The 19,315-nt window shown below is 41.1% G+C and overlaps 1 protein-coding gene across 1 annotated transcript in view; it reads left to right on the forward strand.

Moving 5' to 3' along the window:
* The window catches only part of sip1 (septin interacting protein 1), a 40,431-nt gene extending 25,883 nt beyond the window's left edge, over positions 1 to 14,548 (forward strand). Inside the window, exons 9-15 of the mRNA XM_071591462.1 lie at positions 1,313 to 1,581; positions 3,714 to 3,913; positions 5,165 to 5,383; positions 8,862 to 8,956; positions 10,751 to 10,862; positions 12,382 to 12,620; positions 13,192 to 14,548. Of these exons, the coding sequence (XP_071447563.1) occupies positions 1,313 to 1,581; positions 3,714 to 3,913; positions 5,165 to 5,383; positions 8,862 to 8,956; positions 10,751 to 10,862; positions 12,382 to 12,620; positions 13,192 to 13,437 (1,380 nt within the window). The 3' untranslated portion in view covers positions 13,438 to 14,548. The remainder of the gene's footprint in view (positions 1 to 1,312; positions 1,582 to 3,713; positions 3,914 to 5,164; positions 5,384 to 8,861; positions 8,957 to 10,750; positions 10,863 to 12,381; positions 12,621 to 13,191) is intronic.
* The last annotated feature ends 4,767 nt before the right edge of the window (positions 14,549 to 19,315 follow it).

The following is a 19,315-nucleotide window of genomic DNA, read 5'->3' on the forward strand; positions in this document are numbered from 1 at the left end:
AACTGAAGACCGACCCGGCAGCAAAAATAGAGCGAATCACCAGAGCTCTGATAAAGAACTCCCTCATCCCGAGGGAAGAACAACGTGGACCATTTTCTCCCACCCCAAAACCACCGAGATTATACGGACTGCCGAAAATTCATGAGGAGGGGATACCACTCCGACCTATAGTCAGCCAGATCGATGCCACAACATACAGACTGGCGAAATACCTGGCCCAATCTCTACAGTTCTTTGGTGGACACACTAGTTCACCAAGCCTATGAAATTTCTGACGCCGATTCTTTGCCAACGGAAAAGAAACATATCCTGAAAGCACTACAGCAAAACGGCTATCTGGACGCTTTGGTCCTCAAAAGGACCGCCAGGGAAGAAAGGCGAAGACGGGATTGGGACAAGTCCATCAAGCAGACGGAACCGGACCCAAACGCATACGCTACTATTCCCTACGTATCGGGAACATCCGAGAAGATAGCCAGAGTCATGAAAAAGCAAGACGTGGTGACAAGATTTAACTGCACCAAGAAAATAGCGGATGCTCTCCCTGGACCGAAGGACAAAATTCCGAAAGACCTATACGAAGGGGTCTACCAAGTACCCTGCTCATGTGGGAAAGCCTACATCGGGGAAACATGCCAATCAATGAAAGTTCGGATGAAGGAAGACCTCCGGGCAACAACAAATAATGAGTTTCACCTGTCGGCCATCTCAGAACACAAATGGAGTGAACCCGGTCACGAGATCTCATTCCAAAAAGCAAACATAATAGCCAAGGAGAGTAGATACTACCCACAGTTAATTAGGGAAGCAATTGAGATCGTAAAAAACCCAGAGAACATTAACAGAGATGAAGGCTACCATCTCCACAACGCGTGGAAGAGAGTTCTCCGGGAACGGACCAATCAGCGAGCAGCCACTAGAAGGGACCATCTATATAAGGGTGGCAAAACTCCGAGTCCCTCATCTTCGACCTGAAGACGCCGGATGCAACTTCGGCGAAACTGTTGCCAGAATCAAACAACGACGCGGTGAAACCCGAGAATGCAGAATCCTTCAAACCACCGCCGCGAAAACCTAAGCAGCCATATATTTCTTACCTTGGTTTACTTTTTAATTCTGATTGACATCAATCCCTTAAATTTTAAGAAGTTCCCCACCATACGTTAATGTATTGAGTTTATTTTTATGTTTGCAAGTGTTGAATGGTGGCCTGGCTCTCAGTTTACTGTGGGCTTGTGGTGCATTTCATGGGCACCTCCAAAAAATGTAGTGCATTCATGTTTCTGTTTTGTGTATTCATCGCGATTCACAGGAGAACCATTATGAGGCCTACAAGCTCTATGAACTGGGGGAGCTGGCAGTGGGCGTGGTGGCACCCCTGCTCAAGGAGCGGCTGGAGTCAATGTGGCACCCCCTGGAGAATCCCCGTGGAACTGAAGAGTTGCACTCGATGCTGCGCCAGTGGCGAGACCTGCTGGAGTGGAGTGGTAGGCTGATGTCCAGTGACGATGCTGTGGCCAGCGACCCCTACCACCGCCTCGTGTGGGATGCTTGGATGCCAAGCGTTAGGATGGCCGTCAAGTGAGGACTCCCCCCCCACCTTCCCCACCCTCCCTGCAGTTGGGTGACCTGTGTAATGTGTGCTGTCGTTACATGCATTAGTGCAATAATATTGTATGAACATTAATGGTTGAAGTCATTTTTGCTGTCAGGGTTAGTTCAGTAAAGAAGAAATGAGCAGCGCTATTTTAAAAGGAAAGGAACGGTTGAGATGAATGATGCTTGAGACTAATATGGAGACCTAGGTGGAAGTTTATTATAACATTATTTCATAATCATATAATAATATATTAAGTTGTAGAAATTGCAAAATATGCTCTTAAAGTATGAAAATAGGTGGAGACCGTTCAATAGAGTGATCGCAAATTTTTATTGACGAAATGTATTGTGTTAAAATTTTGCTACATTGTTAGCTAAATGTGTCATGTGTGTGTGTGTGGTAAAAGTTTCATTGATTTCACTTCATTATCGCGGCAGCAGCTGTTGCCATTGGAAACATGTTCAGTTTGTGTACCACTGCTGCTGTGAATGAGGAATGCTTAACGCCAAGATGTCTCTGCACTCTGGGGTGGAGGAATAAGTCACGTGGGACTGAGGCTGGTTGAGAGAGTGTAGGAAGAACACACTTCACATTGATTTACACGAGATAATTGTGTTTCTGTGGAACCCTCTGTGCACAGACATGTGTTCAGTGAGTTCAATTTGTACAGCTAGTAATGGGCTGGTGCGCATAGATCCAGACTTATTTCAAGGAAGGGGTAGTGAATAGATCAAAATTTAAGACAAAGACAAAATATCAGCAATTGCCCTTGCATCGCAATATATAAGGAATTAATCATTTAATTGGTTGATGTTCATTGGTTCCAAAAAGACATGTTTGAGACATGTGTGGAACATGTCACATTGATTGTAAATATTCCAGACAGACACAGTACAAATGTGATGGACATTTGAATACCAATGATGCAGTCGCAAATAAAAAAGAAAACAGTGAGCAGGAGCAGTAACAGCGCACTTAAAAATGAAATTATTAATCAACTGAGATAGACATGAATTCATCAACAATGTAAAATTGATATTTGCATAGGAACTGATAAAGTTTAGAATTAAATGACAAAAAACATTCCATTTCCCATATTTCTGTAGGTAATGCTTTCAGCAATTTGACATCAGCATAGCAGGGGTTCTTAGCAATCATTGCGGAGTTATGAGCCGGTAACCCTCGAGTCATTAGGATCTCTTGTGCTGTGCCTATGTACATCGGCAGTGATTTTCAAATTGAACATGGCTGTGCAATGATTACATGGAAAACACACATGCAGGGAATCATTAAAATTAAAAATTTTACAAAGTAAGGTCTACAAATACTTGCCCTTGGAATTTCACTCAGGATTTTCACTGTCCATTTTGGCAGTCTAAAGAGGAGCAATGAATGAATTATATGAATGCCTCCACAAAGTTTTTCACGAGTTCAGAAGTTCTTTGGAAGGGGGGGGGGGGGGGGGAAGTGAAGTAATTATCACCTTAACCTATGTGCATTATTGATTCATCTGTACATGCGGGTGACATTCACTGATATTTGCATCATTTCTGACAGTGCTCCTAACGTTATTCCTCTCCTCTCCCATGTCCACTCGCAATGGCAGAAGTATTGGTGATTACTTCCTTGAGATCAGTGACTGGAACTCTGGGTCCACCTTCCTTTCGAAATTTGTTGTTTCTCCTCTTATGAACATTTGAAACCACCTTCTCGCTGCACTCAAGGAAGGAACAGCCTCTCCATTTGACTTCATCACGCAGACCTCAGCGTAGAATTTCAATGCGGCATGTATTGCTTGTTGTGTGTTACCTCCACTGTGGTCGTGGGAAAACCGGGTGCGTGTCAACTTGGAATGGCTGTCCAAGATGCAATACTGGAGACAAATCAAAGGACCTTGTACAATGTATACATAACACATTAAGCGAACAATATATTATAAATCAAGTTTTGCGCAATCAATAATGGGAATAGAAAAATGAATACCAGTCTTTATTGAGCAGTTCTTATAGAATAGTCCTCTAAATAATTATTTATTTTTACTTGTCTCATGAGAAATATGTGAGGGGGTTATTGTGATTCTTCAATGTTCTCATTGCATGTTTTTGTTGGGAAGTGAGTGGAATTGCAGGGACAAGTGTGATGCCATGATTGAGGTCCTTGAGGCTTGGATGCCGCTGGTCCCCACTTGGATCCTTGACTCCACTTGTGATCGCTTAATTCTGCCAAAGATACAAGCAGAGGTTGAGTGCTGGAACCCGCTCACGGACACCGTGCCAATTCACGCCTGGATCCATCCTTGGCTGCCCCTCCTTGGTATGCATTGCATTCAATTGCCCTGTAAAACTATCACGTGCATTGGCATCATCACTAAGTCATGTTCTTCCTGGGTGAATTGTAATAATTTAATTAATGTGGAATTTGAAAATAAATGAATGGATAGCATAGTATTTTAATATAAAGTACATTAAATTGATTGGAATATTAGTGGTGTTTAATGTGGCATTGGATCATAGTAGTCCAGGGGTAGAGCATTTGACTACTCACTGGAGGGCCCAGGTTCGATTCCTGCGCAAGCTTCTCTGGGTACCTGCAGCTCCACCCAAGCTATGTAATTTTTTGGATACTAGGCCTTCCTGGGAAACCATAGCGCTGGCACAGGGAAAGGACCTGGCCCCCTCTTACCCTGATGTGTGAAGTTCAAAAGCCATCCGGCTTAGTCCTGGGTGAACTCTACCATCACCTACCAAACCGGCCTACGGGTTGATTACTGTGTTTATGGTTTTTTTTCATTGTGGCAATATTAGTAAGCCCCTCCTTATCTCTGTAAACTTCTTTCCTCCCTTCATCTCGTCCAACATTCCTATCCTGTTTCCCCTCTATCACAGTCTTCAACATCCCGCTGCCGATCAATATGCCCTTCATCCACTTTTCCTGCCTCCATAGGATTTCTCCCAACAAACCCCTCTCCTCCCCCAACATACCCAGCTGTTTTTCATTTGTTTCCTTTCTGTCCACTTCACCTTTTCCATCTTTACACACACCCACATTTCAAAAGCCTCCAATCTACACCTATCATCCCGCTTCAGTGACCACGTTTCCATGCCGTGCATAGCTATGCTCCACATCAAAGTTTTGACTAGCCTTTTATTAATATATATTCCTACCCAATGTCCCCATCGTCAATTTTTTTCTCCTTATGAAAGTTTCTTTTTCTAATGTAATTCTTATTCTAATACAAAAGAATGCCAAGATAGGTAATCTAGTCTATATGCTCTGTTTTTTGCTTTCCAATTTTAACATGTTACGTAGCCTTCCTCTTCCTTGAAAGCCTCATAACTTTTGTTTGCAATGATTCACACCCCTTGCCCTCCAAATGATTTCCTAATGTGTGCACGAGTAATTGCAGCCCCTTGGTTAACTGGCCGACTGAAGCTTGATCAACCACCACAAACTTAATAGATTTTATGATTGCTTAGTTTCTCATTTTCCACCACTGGCCTCGCATTATAACTCTGCTTACCATGGCTATGTTTTACTCTCTGATGTGTTTTCTTTTCATACAAGGCAGTCGCTTGGAGATAGTGTATCCGACCATTCGGCAGAAGCTCTCAGTGGCCTTGGTCAGTTGGCACCCATCCGATCGGTCAGCACGCCTGATGCTCACGCCTTGGGCCAAGGTCTTCCCAAAAGGTGACATGGATGCCTTCCTCACCAAGAACATCCTTCCAAAGCTGCAAGTGGCCCTCCAAGAGTTGCAGATCAACCTTCACCAGCAACACCTTGGTGAGAGCGCTCCCCGCTGTGCATTTGGGCATTTCAATGGGCTCTTGCATTGAACTTTGCCTTTTGAATGGCATTTTTTATAGCACTTTTTTCAATCTGGGAAACTTAAGAATTCATGTTTCTGAATCATTCAGTTGCAAACTAATTTATCATTTCAGTAATTTCATGCAAGTTCAATAATGAAAATTTACTAGCAGCATATTGAAGGAAGTAATTAAGTGCTGTCCCTCACTGGCAGATCAAGCAATCGTACAAAATTAGAGTGAAACCTAGTGCCAGCAAACTTCAAGGAACCATAACAGACCTCAAAGGTGGTTCCTTACACAGAGTGAATAATAGGTTATAGACCTTGGGGAGCTCATAGGTTTTGCTCCCAAAATATCCATCTGAATGAATATAACATTCATTCTTATGATGACAGCTCAATAGTTTCTTGGTTTCTCTTAAATATTGGGATCCAACTTGTTGATACAAGTATTGTTTATGAAATCACTGAAGATTCAGATGAAAATAAGGGGATGGAGCACATCTCCACTTATGCCAAAATATAAGAATAATTACTGATAATTTGATACTTAGATAAGGCCATAAGCTAAAATTTCCCTTTTAACTTTTTCTCTGTTCGCCATCATGGCTATTTATTTGAGGGGACTCAAGAGGAACTACTGTGGGTGAAGTGAACCTCTCTTCTATCTCACCTACGAGATAGTGCGATATGGAGGAATGAATGTATGCAATGAGTGAGCACTTTCCCCATATTCCTCGACAACAAACTAGGGGGCAGGTATGGAGTGAACGAGGTGGTGCGAGGGATGGGGGGGATGGAAATGGTGGAATTGGAGGAGGATATGGGAAGCGATGAAATGGAGGGAGGACACTTGCAGCGCACTGGAGAACCTGTCATCATGCTACTTGCGCATCAGTTGCCATTGTATTTGTCTAAGGGATCTAAGCAAAACCAATGCCAGCCTTTATTCTCATCAGTGTGATTTGGACTCAAATGCAAATCACATGTTTCAGCGGAATACAATGAAATGAAGGAGCCAACACGCATTATGGATGACAATATATTTCAGTCATAAAATTCAAAATCCTAATGAGAGTAATATCCCAACAAATGGAAAAATTCATTGTTCAATTTTGTGTCCATGATAATATGTTTGGATCATATTAATTCTAATTAGGCATTGAAAACAGCTTAATTAGCTGGAAAATGGAATGAACAATTTAAATTTGCTCTCAGGGAAATGTGCACGTATGAAAAAATTGTGGTGACATATCTATGGCGATTCAATAAGTACCAGTGTTAGAAATGAAGAAACCATTTTTTTCAAAAACATTTTTTTTATTTTTCAACATAGTCCCCTTTTAGAAAGATACACTTCTGCCTACGTTCGGGCCATTTTTTTAACCCCTCCAAAAAATAGGATTTGTCAAACTCTCCAAAATACACCTCTATCTCGGCAATAACTTCCTCGTTTGAGCTAATTTTTTTCCCATGAGCCATTTCTTCATGTTAAGGAATAAGAAAAAGTTGCAGGGAGCCAGATCGGGTGAATACGGGGGGTGGGGCAGCAATTCATAACGTAGTTTAAGCAGTTTGGCGGCCACAACTCCGGATGAATGTGCTGGTGCGTTATCATGGTGAAACAGCACCTTCTTTTCCACCAAATGCAGCGGTGTTTCCTTCAGTTTTTGTCAAAGTTGTCCAATAATTCACTGTAGTATTTCCCAGTGATCGTTCTTCCTTTTTCTAAAAAATCCATGAGGATGACACCGTTTGCATCCCAAAAAACCAGTCAGAATAGATGGCACCAAGAGGTTAAATAGCACTGAATGTGATTTTAAAGGACTTTTCTGCTCTAGGTGATGGGTTTGATTGTAGTTCTTTAATCCCACGCAATTCAGTGGATTTTTCACCTTTTGCAACACTCAATCACTCATTCATTATCAACACCAAGTTGCCAATCTATGCTTTTTGAATGATTAGATCTTGGGATATTATAGTTTAACACATCAGGTTTGGAAAAAAATATCCCTTAACCCTGCAGTAGTTGACAATACAATTCTTGAGTAATGATATGTTTAAGAACTGTACTTTCTTACTCCAGGACTAGTTGCAATCTGCTGCAAACTGTTTTTTTTGCCTTTCACAGGAACTGGAATTTTTGGTATATGTGTTGAGCATTTTTCTGGAAAGTTTATGTCATTGGGTTTAGACAAGTGCTCTGATTAATTATTATGTTTGGTATAAACTGATAAGCATTGGGGTAGGTGGTTCACTTTAATTCTCATTGCAAAGAGATGTCTTATCTTCCTAAAGGGTGTCCAGTTCCAAATCAATGATGGCCGTATCTCCAAAAGCAATCTCATTATTTGGTTTGCGAATTACATCATCCAAAATAAGCCACTCAATCCACGTTCCACACAAAGTATTAAATAGGTACTTTTGGGTTTGGCATTCCTTTGTACATGCCACTTGCGTAGAAGTCTCCTCCTGCTTCCTTGGCCACATTAATGGCAAAGGAATGTGCTGATGGCTGGGTTTTCTTCCACTGGAAGTTTAAAGTAGTAGTAGTAGTTTTGAGGGGAGGCGACCGACAGCTGAGGTCATTTGCGCATTAGGGGGATGGACAGGAAAGGATGAAGGGTGGAGAGAAACCTGGCGTTGGCATTAGCCTACTCTTTACGAAAGGCGCCAAGGGGTCCGCAGCTTAACGTCCCATCCGACGGACGGCGTACTCACTCAAAGTGCCCTCCACAAAGCACCTCGAGTAGGGATCGAGATACCTCTGAAAAATATTCAACACCGCCGGGATTTGAACCCGAGCCCTCTGGGTGGGAAGCCAGTACGTTAGCCACCGCACCATCCCGATCCCTTATTCCCCTATACTTGATGATATTATTCAGCAAAATACAGTGGCTGTTGAAGATTATTTTTAATGCTGTGATCACGTATTTGATGGACTAGATGTCATTGTCAAAATTTGCAAACCATTTATTGGAAAAGGGCCAGGAGAGTGACTTCAAAATTTGAATTTCCACTTGTGGAAAATTAAAGACTGAAATCAGAGTAATTGAAAATTTTAAGAAGAGTATGCTCTAAGGAAAATATTGTGAATGACTATGTGTTCACCTCCCATTCCCCCTTCCTAAACCTCTCCCTTCTCCACGCCTCTGCTCCGATGGGACCGACCCCTCCACCTCTCCCCCACTCTCTTCCTTGATCTCTGAGCTGTGCCAAGGGTCTCATGCATATTATTGAAGCTGTCATGTGATTTCGGGGTTCTCTATTTGAGGTTTCCCTCCATTCCTCTCCTTGCCTGCATGCACTAGGTTCAACCGGCCAATTCCTCCTGCACCCCAATGATGCAGGATTCCCTATTCTCTTATATCTGAATTTCCTTCATCACATGTTGGAGAGAAGTTTTGGATGTACTCTCATGCCTGCCTCACTTTGTCTTCCCCCCTCCCTTAGATCAGTGGAATTGGGTGATGGAGTGGGTGGACTTGATTCCTCTTCACATCATGACAACTCTCCTGGAGAAGTTTTTCTTCCCCAAATGGCTTCAGGTAAGTCTCATTGTCACCATCCATGGCATCGGACATTAAAATTCAGTAGACTAAGCACCATTCACGGGGTACGTGCTTACGAGCACCATGAGGTGTGAGTCATGTTGGCCCCCAGTGCCTCTTTAAGGCATTCATCCCTCTTGGTTCCGTGCCGTTGACTCTTGGCAATCCCATTTTGCATCACCTTTGTTTCTCATATGCCACATGTATCACTTCCATTCTCTCTCATACTAACGCAAATTCCCTTGTGGCCTGGAACATCTTGCTCCCCTCTGTGCTTAGTCTGTCAGCTCTCTCTTTGACTCTTCCCCTTTGTCTGATCCAGGAGCCCACTCATCAAATCAAATTCATTGCCCCTGTGTGTGCATGTGAGCCACATTCATGAAATTTTCCATATCCTTCTGATCAGTGATTCACGCTCTTTGTTTATCAATTAGCTACAAAACAGATATTGTGTGACTACTTGAGCAGTATTGTAGTTGATGTAAAATTATTTTATGCATTTCAGTTATAATATTGTAAATATATTTTTCATCAGTTTAACTTAACAAAGTTGAGTTGTATTATATTTTATAGCAAAAAATAAACTATGATGTGAAATTTCTGGCATGGTTTAAATAAAAAAATGTGAGTGGTTGTGGGCTGTGTGAATGTGTTGGAGGGTAGTGTGTGTGCCAGTGTTTTGCATGTCCCTTCCTCTCTCTCCATCTGCGCTTCCTCATTTCATCCATTTCACCTGCGTTGCATGCATCCAGCTCCAGCATTCACGGGGTACTCCCATGCTCCACTCTTCCTGTCAATTCATATGATCTGTGGTGCTCCACATCTGATGTCTTTCCGTGCTTCCTCCCTTGTTCACTGTTGAATCTTCTTTAAGCGCACCCATTCACTGTCCATCAGAGACCACACCTCAACAGCAGCTATGAGCATGTGGTGCCCATCACACATCTGCCAATCCATGCGATGAGGTCATCAAAGCATTCCACCTATTCCCTACTCCCCCTACATCTACCTTCAGCTTTTCATTGTTACACCTTACAATTGTAATGCTTTCCTGTTGATTTTTAGCTCTTCTTCCATTGGTTCCAAGTTCTTCGTCCATTGGATTCATGTGTGGCTGCAACTCTCTTGTTGATTCCCCCATTCAGACTTGAGAGCCATGAAAATTCAAAGTCTGGAGTACAATGCACAAGTTGGAGGATGATGTCAATGAGTAGATTGACATTTTTGGCGACTTGCTCTGTTACCTGACTGAAGTGAAATAGATTGCATTGATTTGCAAATTGTACATCCTGAATGAAAGAGTTCACTGCAAATGTAGGAGGCCCTGGGGAAATTTCCCGTATGGTCGGTAATTTATTTTAGTAGTGTGACCACCTTATATTTTAACAACCACTCGTAAACAGAATGTTTCCGTTGTCATGTCCAGAGAAAGTGAACAAAAGTTTTCACCTTTTCCTTTTGTTGGTGCACACTAAAAGGGATATAATTATCAAGCTTTTAGTAGAGAGACACAAACAAATGAATGTCTTCACGCATTGCAAAGTTGAAAACTCTATGGGAATGTTTTTGAGTCATTCATTTGCTGGATAACATGTGCGAACATTGAAATGGCTGCATTGCACTGTAACATTCAAAGATGTGATGGCAGAACCAAACATTCACACTCTTTGTTTTAAAATATGAAATTTGAAAAACAGTTTCTTGTGATGAGCAGGAGTGGATTTAATTCGAAATGAAAAAGTATGAGTTCTAATTCTGCAATGCATTTATGTCTTTTCTTTCCCCTTTCAGTTGTTATCCTTGTGGTTGAGCCATTCTCCGAATTATGACGAAGTCACTAATTGGTACATGGGGTGGAAGGGGATGCTGTCCGATGCCTTCCTGGCACAGCCGCAAATCAAAGGTATTATCTCCTACTGCCGTATTAAGAATATTAAACTTAACAGAAGCAATTTTTCTCCTCAGATTGTTTAATCAAGCTTCCTTTATGTAAGCTGGGAAAAATTTTATGTATGCAATTCTATTTTACTCTTCCAGTTTTATCTTTGTAAAATAATGAAAAATCACTCATTTGTTGCCTATTCTTACCAGGTATTAGTCTAAACAATATGTGGATCAACTCATTAATTGTGCATCCCCATTTAAACCATGTTATAAGTACAATTGATATCCAGTGAAGCCTCGCCAGTCTGGGCTGTATGGGAGGGCCGAAGGTAGTCTGGATGTGGCGATCCAGGAATTTGGCACAAGTGACTCCTTGGGGCATCTTTCTCTTGTGACTTTTCATCCAGGAACCTTGGATTCACTTTGCAAATAGTGCACATTCCTTCAAAGCTCTTCAGTATTGGCCCATTTCATCTCATTGTATGTAGATCTGATACAACTGTAAATCATATTCAATGCTTGTAATTTTTCGATAAATGGTTCAATTCTATCAGCACTGGTAATTCACTTTTGTCGCAAATATTTGCCCCTGAAATAACCATAGCATGCAATGATTTTCTCTGGATTTATGTATTTGGTGAGTTTTTTATGCTGTGGCTTGTATGTCTGTGTCATACATTCGTCTTCCACGTAATTGCACATGCATTTTTCTCCTATGGACCGCCTTTTCCCATATTTCATCTTCTGGTTACCTCATTATTATCTTAATCTGTATTTTGATTTTATGTAAATGTAAGTCAAACCTAGAAGCAAATTGATCAATCTGAGCCTTATTTTTTTTTAGAACAGATGATATGTCAAACAATGCAAAACTCCTGCTGTTGCAGCAGCCATTTGCCCCAGAAACTTCACTTCGTCTCGTGCTCTAAGTGATATGCTTTCTTTTACTCCCACCTTACCCAGATGCTTATTGTTGAAAGTTGCTTTATTGCTCCTGCCCAGGAGACCCTAGAATCATTAAGAAAGTGTATGGGGAGTCACATAATCATATGGAAGAATTAACCATCTCTTTCACACGACATAAATCGGGGAAACATTGGGCATTTCGAGAGAATAAAAATTGTTCCATGCAGGCTTCATATTTCATGACTTCAAACTTGCCATCAGGAGTTTTGATGCATCGTTGTAATATAATTGTAATCAATTCATACGAACTTGCCAGCAAAATGTATGTAATGGCAGAGGGTAGCAGTGCTGCCTCTCATGACCCTTCATGTGGGTTCTCTGAAAAGTTTCCCCCCTGACATATAAGCGAGACATTTGTTCTTCAAATTTATTTTTATTTTTCAACTCTGCCTTCTTTTAAGGCAATACACTTTTTCCAGTGATACTCAAATTCTTTTACCTGACCAAATTCTAACTTCCTTCCTTTTCGCACGTTTGCGTAAATTATGCGAATGGCATGGTGCCATCCATTTCCTTGGCTCATTTGCCTGTGGCCATTATAATTTATGCATATGTGTCTTTTGCATGGACAGAGCAATTCCACAAAGCCCTCGAGATGATGAACCGCACAGTGGTGCCGTCTCCTGCCTTGTCACAGCCTCCGCCACCTCCACCCCCATTGCAGATGAACACTCCCCCTGGTGTGGTGCCAGATGCCGGTATTCCGCCTCCGTACATCGGATCCATAGACATGGGTGGTATCGCAGCTGGGCCCCCTCCTCCCCCACCACCAATGCAGCCAATGAGGAGGACTGCTGAACTACGGTTTGAGGTGGGTGTGCATATGAGTCTCATGTTCCCCTGAGGAGGTGACAACATGAATTGAAATTAACTCACTTCTATTCAGTGAATTGCCCCAAATCTAATGTTTCACAAACTGGTGTTCTTCTTGCTTATTTAGCCAAGTGCTCCTTTAATTTTTAGCCTTCTCAACATGATGCTTAATATTTATATAGTTAAAGTCCACCTTTGTGTGCTTAGCATTAGAAATTCATCTCAGAAAACAATTCTGTCTAATTGAAGAATAATTGATCTCCTTCATTGCTTAGTCATAGCAGACTTCAAACTCCATTCATTTGTGATATGGTGCTTCCAGTTTAGATGATGTACCCACATGCTTGTGCTTACTCCTTTTTTGTGATTTTCCTTGATTTTTTTCAAGAATATGTCCACCAGCAATTATCCTTCCTCTCGTTGCATTCAAGCAATATCTTGAATAGCTGTCAAGAGGTTCAAATTTCCCATTGGGAGCTGTCCCACCATGCATAAAATAATTGTGTGGGCTGTGCGTTGCGTTAACTCTTCCTTCATTCTGTTAAATCCTGTCCCTGTTTCCTCGTCAGATGATTGCTGAGGCCGTGCGCACAGCCTCTCAGATCCCACAGGGATTCAGAGATCTCCTTCAGAAGCGTTGTGAAGAACGTGGCATTGTCTTCATGCCTCTGGCCAACCGATGGCGTGAGGGTAAGCAGGTGTACCGCGTTGGCAAGTTGCAAGTGTACCTGGATCGGAATGTGATATTCATGTTCCAGAATGGGATTTGGGTGCCCTCATCCCTGGGTGCTGTTTTGGATTTGGCGCTGGTGTGATATACGTCACGTTTAGTGTTCTGCATCAGCTTTGAAGTGAAGCGAGCACCTTGGAACCAGCCGAGTGCAATGACCTCAATTTGCCCCCTGCCATGGAAGGTGTTTCATCAATGATAAGGAATTCGACTCCCAATGAGATCCACCGAGGTTGTGATCATATCGCTAACCAACGAGAAGTTGAAATGCCTGGGATGGTGAAATATGCCATGAAACAAGTTCAAAACTGTCTCTGTGCTGCAAAACACAATTCAGTATTTTGATTTCCTTAAGTCTTGTATTTCATTACTTCTGTACCACTAGCAGATATTTATAATGAATAATGTAATAGATATCATTTGTTTGGGTTTGTGGTTAGGAAGTAAAAATAATGAATCAAATGAAATCTATTAATTATAATGAAGGAAGTCAATTTTTGGGTGTGCCGACTTTCCCTTCGGGTGTATAGGGTAAGTGAGCAAACATGATTTGTCCCCAGTGATGACTGTTGGGAGGGGATTTTTAAACAGTGTTAAAGTACCAAGTTGACTTCAATGTTCTTTTTGTAGATGTGATATCCAACAATCCATTTTTCTTGAAAGATATCATCAGCTCTATCTTTTTAAGGACCAAGTGCCAAATGACAACTGAGAGGGTACCATGTATACACTTTGATGTAGAGGAGCCATAAAGATTGTATAAAATCCTATCATAAATTGGAAAAAATAGTGAGAGAATAAATAGAGCAAAATGTGAGGAGAGTTGTAGAAAAGTATTTTGGTCAACTTTATACCGTTACATGTAGATTCCACAGCTAACCTGACTCCAATTAGTGGTTCCTTCTTTGGCATTGGTTTTGCCTTCTTATATGTGTGGTTCATTTGAATTTACAGTTCAATTAAATCTCAGATGTCAAATAACCTGAAAACCACCGACCACTCGTGTGTTATTAAATTAACCTCGCACAGCAGCTATTGATATCCTAAGGATATTTTGTATTGATTGAAGTCGACAAACTATTTTGACAAAATATGCACTGTGTAGTATTTTTCACTTTGTGTCTAGTGAAATTGGTGGTAACAAGGAATGGTTAATGTGTAGTAATAAAGTAAGCTTTGGTTATTTTACCAATTCAATAGGAAATTTTAGTTATTTTTTCACTCTTGAGGTGTCCACGGAAAGTCATTGTCAACCGCTCCTTAACTTTTATGTTGGCATGTGGAATGTGAACAACACTGCAATGAAATAAAAGGGCACCATTTATTGTTTTGCTATGCCTCTAAGCTTGGGCAGGAATGATGAAATTAGTCTATTAGTTGAATATGTGTAGTGGATAATCCAAAAATTATCAATACACTTGTATTTTCTTCATTAATGATTTGCTGCTTCCATAGATTGGCAATTAGGGTAGTGTACTCTTCTCATTTGGACCTTGAGAGGGACCACTGCAGTTTTCTGGATGAGGTTCAACTCTTATCACGGGGCCAGCCATTAGGGGATTGCACCATGGCCATATGAGATGAACAGCAGAAAGCAATGGATATGGCCAATATTGCACGTGCAGAATTGCCTATTAATAATGGAATACCTTTGGTATATACAGGGTGTGGTGCTCAAATCCAAACAAATCATCCGTTTCCTTGCCAGGTTAGCGAAACCTTCCCCAGACCTTCCCAAAGTATTATTCTTAACCACAATATCGTTAACACTTTATCTGGGGTACCTGAAGAATTGACCAATTGCACAGGGTGAACGCCCAGCTGGAACACTTTCAATAATAGCGGCTCTTCGATTGTACTCTGCACTTGTAACATCTCGGCCATTTCAAGGTTATGACTGTTTACTAGATGCCTGTAGCTTTCAAGAGCACCAATCTCGACCTCCAGTGGAAGTACGAAATGGTGGAAAATGCAAATCGAAATTTGTCCAGATTCAAGCGCCGCACCCTGTATAATGTTTACAATTTTATTTTAATTTATCTAATTTCAAATTTTTTGGAGCACATGTTGTTATTTTGCGTGTTTCTCCTTTTCCCTTATTTTGCAAGTACGTTTTTCTGTATTTCCAGCTGCCTCTTCCCAAATGTTAAGCAATCAGATTTTTCTTTGTACATACTGCGATTGGCCAAATCTTACACATTCATTAGAATTTCCCTGTATGATGTCTTGCTTCTGTCATTTTGATGTCGACTGTATGTCCGATTCACTGTTGTCCCTGTTATCCTGGGCCCCTCATGGGGAGTTAAGTTAGGATGCCAACCGCTATAGAGCTACCCACCATGGAGTAACCCAGTGCTACTGTGATGCCCTCTGGTTGTCGAGGGGTGATCACTATTTCAGCTACCTGCTAGGGAATAGACTAATGGGAGTGTATCAATGAAGGTGATACCAGTAATTGATTAAGAGCCAACAGCCTGTCTGTCGAGGAACAGGATAAGTAGTAGCTTGTTCCTCACTGCATCCATGTGGCCGAGTGGGGGCTATGAGATTTGAGCATGGCTGACAGCAGCAAAACATTTACTCTGTGATCTTTTCTCTCTCTTCCTCCATGTGCATGCATGAGGAATTCCTTCTTCCTCTCTCCAAAATGTTCAACCCCAGCAAGGCAAGGGGAGGGTAATTGGAAATTGTCAGAAATATGTGGTAAAGAGTTGCTCAAAGGGAGTTGAGAGCCTAACCAAGGTTAACCATCCATGTTGGCTACATTGAATTGGAGGAAAATCCTTTCTAATTCAGTCAATTGTTCAGTAATGAGTGTCAAGGAACTCAGAAATGGTCCCTGCCTCATCCCAACTGCTGATAAAAATCAAAGTCTCAAGTTGATGACCATGCCTAGACTGCACACATTCACATTTCTTGCCTTTCAATTCGTGAAACTCCCCTTTCACCATGTGGGAGCGCATGTCAACTGTGCAAGACTCTCAGGTCATGCCAGAAGGTGATCAATGTCATGATGACTTCCTTAGGAATCTTGGGCTGACGTACTAGCCACGCTTTTTTAAGTTTGGATGTTGTACGTTTTCCCTGAAAGCCGGCAAGAATCAGTAATTGTTATTATATCCAAACATGGGAAGGGCATCCTTTTCAGACAATCACCACCCTATTTCCCCAACCTCTTGCCTAGGGAAAATGATGGAATGAATGGCAAGTAGATGGTTAGTTTAGTGTCTTAAGAGGCACTACCAACTCTTGAACATCCACCATGGCTTCAGCAAAACAGGTCGATTATGCTAATTCCTGGAAATAGGGAGCAGCTTAATTCAAGTGGTAGTTCTTTTCTGATAGTCACTTGTAACATTGGAAAAGCCTATGACGCCAGGTGGGGTATGGAGTTTTTTTCAGTCTTTAAGTAAATGGTTGTTGACAGGTTATTTATGTATATTCATTGAAAACTAAGTAATCATGCTTTTCGAGTATGGGTAAAGTATACCCTCTTATAATCATGTTGGAGAATCAAGTTGAACAGGGCTCAGTTAGTGGCATTGCCCTATTTGCTTTTGCCATGAACATTATTGTGACTTGCAATTAATACGTGATGACCTCCTTTTTTGTTGGCGATTTGGCAATAATTTGCAGGTCATAAAAACTGCTGAGAGGAAGATACAAATGACCGTGAACCACAACCAATGTTGATCATCTAGAAGTGGCCTTCATTTTTCTCAAGAGAAAACAGAATGTTTATATTTCCACAGGTGGATGTAGAATTTCTCTGAAACCTGCCTTAAGACTTGGCAATCTCATTTTATCATTCATCTGCATCAATACCCTGCAAGCCACCAAAAAGGTGTGTGGCAGGGGGTGCAGCACCAGGAGGAAAGGGTAAGGGTTGAGGGGGTTAGGGTTTTTCAAAAGGAAGAGGAAAGGTGAGGGGAACCTGCAAAAAAAATATATAAATATAATCGTATAACCATGCACAGTCGCTACCTTGTAGGTTAATACTTATTATTTCGAGCCGGCTCCTGGGGGATTTCAATTACAAACATTCTGGTCACTTATTGTTCTTGGAAAAAATGACCATTTAAACTTGTCTGTCTTGCAGTCAATCTCTCTAATCTTACATTTGTGATCCCTCCGCCCGTAATACGTTGGAGTTCGTATTATGCTCTTGATGTCATCGGAAAAGAACCTATCTTTAAATGTTTTTAATAAGTTTAATCTGTATTTTAAACGCCGCTGTGTAAGGGAATCCCAGCCTTAATTTTCTAGCAAAGTAGTTACGCTACTGCGTTGGTCATAACAATTTTTGACAAATCTGGCCCCCCTCCGCTGAACTCGATCCAATGCCAAAATCAAATTTATCTCTTGAGGATCCCATATGCTGGCAGCATACTCTAGGTGGGGCCTGACTAGGGCAAGAAAGCATCGTTCCTTCACTTTTTCGTCACATTGTGGCAGTCTGTCCATTTTTTAGTTCTTTTAGGTTGAACTAACGAGGGCTTATATAAAAAACTAAATATAGATACTCTAAATTTTTAAATGTGTTAAGATTTTTTAGTGGATCATCTTGGGGTGCTGACAGGACAATTATGCTTTAAATATGGAGAGCATTGGTTTGGCCAATAGTTGAATATGAATGAATGTTTATTCCTCGATGAGGAAGAGCTGTACTCTTGCCTCCATGCTTAGCTTGGGTCTGAGACGTACAACTAGGGCATGGGGAACGGTCAAATCCCAAGGATCTATTGAGGTGCATTTTTAGATATTAATGTGCAGTTATTTATAAAGTTAAATCAATGCAGAATCATTCACCTGTGTAATGACTACACGTTTTAACCCATTTTTATCAAGCTTTAAAACTGACGATTTAGGGCTACTGTTTCCTTTTGCAATCATTTAAAAAATGTAATTGGTGACCTGGAAAGTGACCTTGACTGGTTGAACCCTGTGAGGACCCTCTGATATTTTATTTATTGAACCACTTGGGATCCAAGTCTGAGAATATTCTAGTTCAACTCGAGCTGAAAACCTTGGAAACATAAAAGTTGAGTCAAGAGTTATGCTGGAAGTTAAATGGATGGCTCCAAAACTCTGTGGATGTGCATAAACATCTTCAAAAGTGGGCTCTACAAATTTCAAGAGGCTTTGCTTGTGTATATAGTACATGCACAGCTGAATTATTCACTATTAAAGCTGCACTGAATGCCACATCAGATGGAAGAAAGAAACTCAATTTTAATGCCTGGATTTCTGTTGTGCACCTGAGGCCATTTCTTTCTGCTTTCTTAAGCACCTTTTTACATAGTCATAGAAAGAAACTGGCCGATTTAACTGAAATCAAACAATAAGATTTGTTTGTTAACGAAGAACACAATGTAATACATTATATTCTTCATTTAATAAACGTGAATTTCCGCAAAGTTGAGCCTGAAACAATTGAATATAATTTTGTTTGTTATTTTATTTTTAATTGAAATTGAGTTAGGTGCCAAATGCACTAAGACGGCAAAGTCTCATAAACTTAATTCTACCTATGAAAGACCAGGATGGCTATTTACTCCCGGTTGTGCGTTTAAAATGGTCAACTGGTGACTGCTACATCGAAAACGCCTAAGAGAGAGGCAGCCCCGAGGAAATTTCAGTGCCCACCATCCCTCCCGTAACTATTCTCGTGAATCACCTGGATTGAAGTCTATTCGGCCATCGAAATACTACCTGTCTTGGTTGAACTAAGTTCGTTCAATACTTTTATATTATTTACCAAAATGGGTACTAGACTAATTGAACAGAATAATAAGTGTAATAAATTCATTCCACTTGCTTTTTCTTGTTCCCGAGAAACAACGAGTAATGCTGTACCACGTGGTCGTGATATTGGTTGTCATTGTAAATAATGATGATTTCATCAGGTGATTCTAAAGTAATGAAGTTGATACATTAATTCAATTTTGATATATTTATTTGGT

The sequence above is a fragment of the Hetaerina americana genome, unplaced genomic scaffold (assembly GCF_022747635.1).
Source record: "Hetaerina americana unplaced genomic scaffold, ioHetAmer1.1.p SCAF_47, whole genome shotgun sequence".
Taxonomy (NCBI): domain Eukaryota; kingdom Metazoa; phylum Arthropoda; class Insecta; order Odonata; family Calopterygidae; genus Hetaerina; species Hetaerina americana.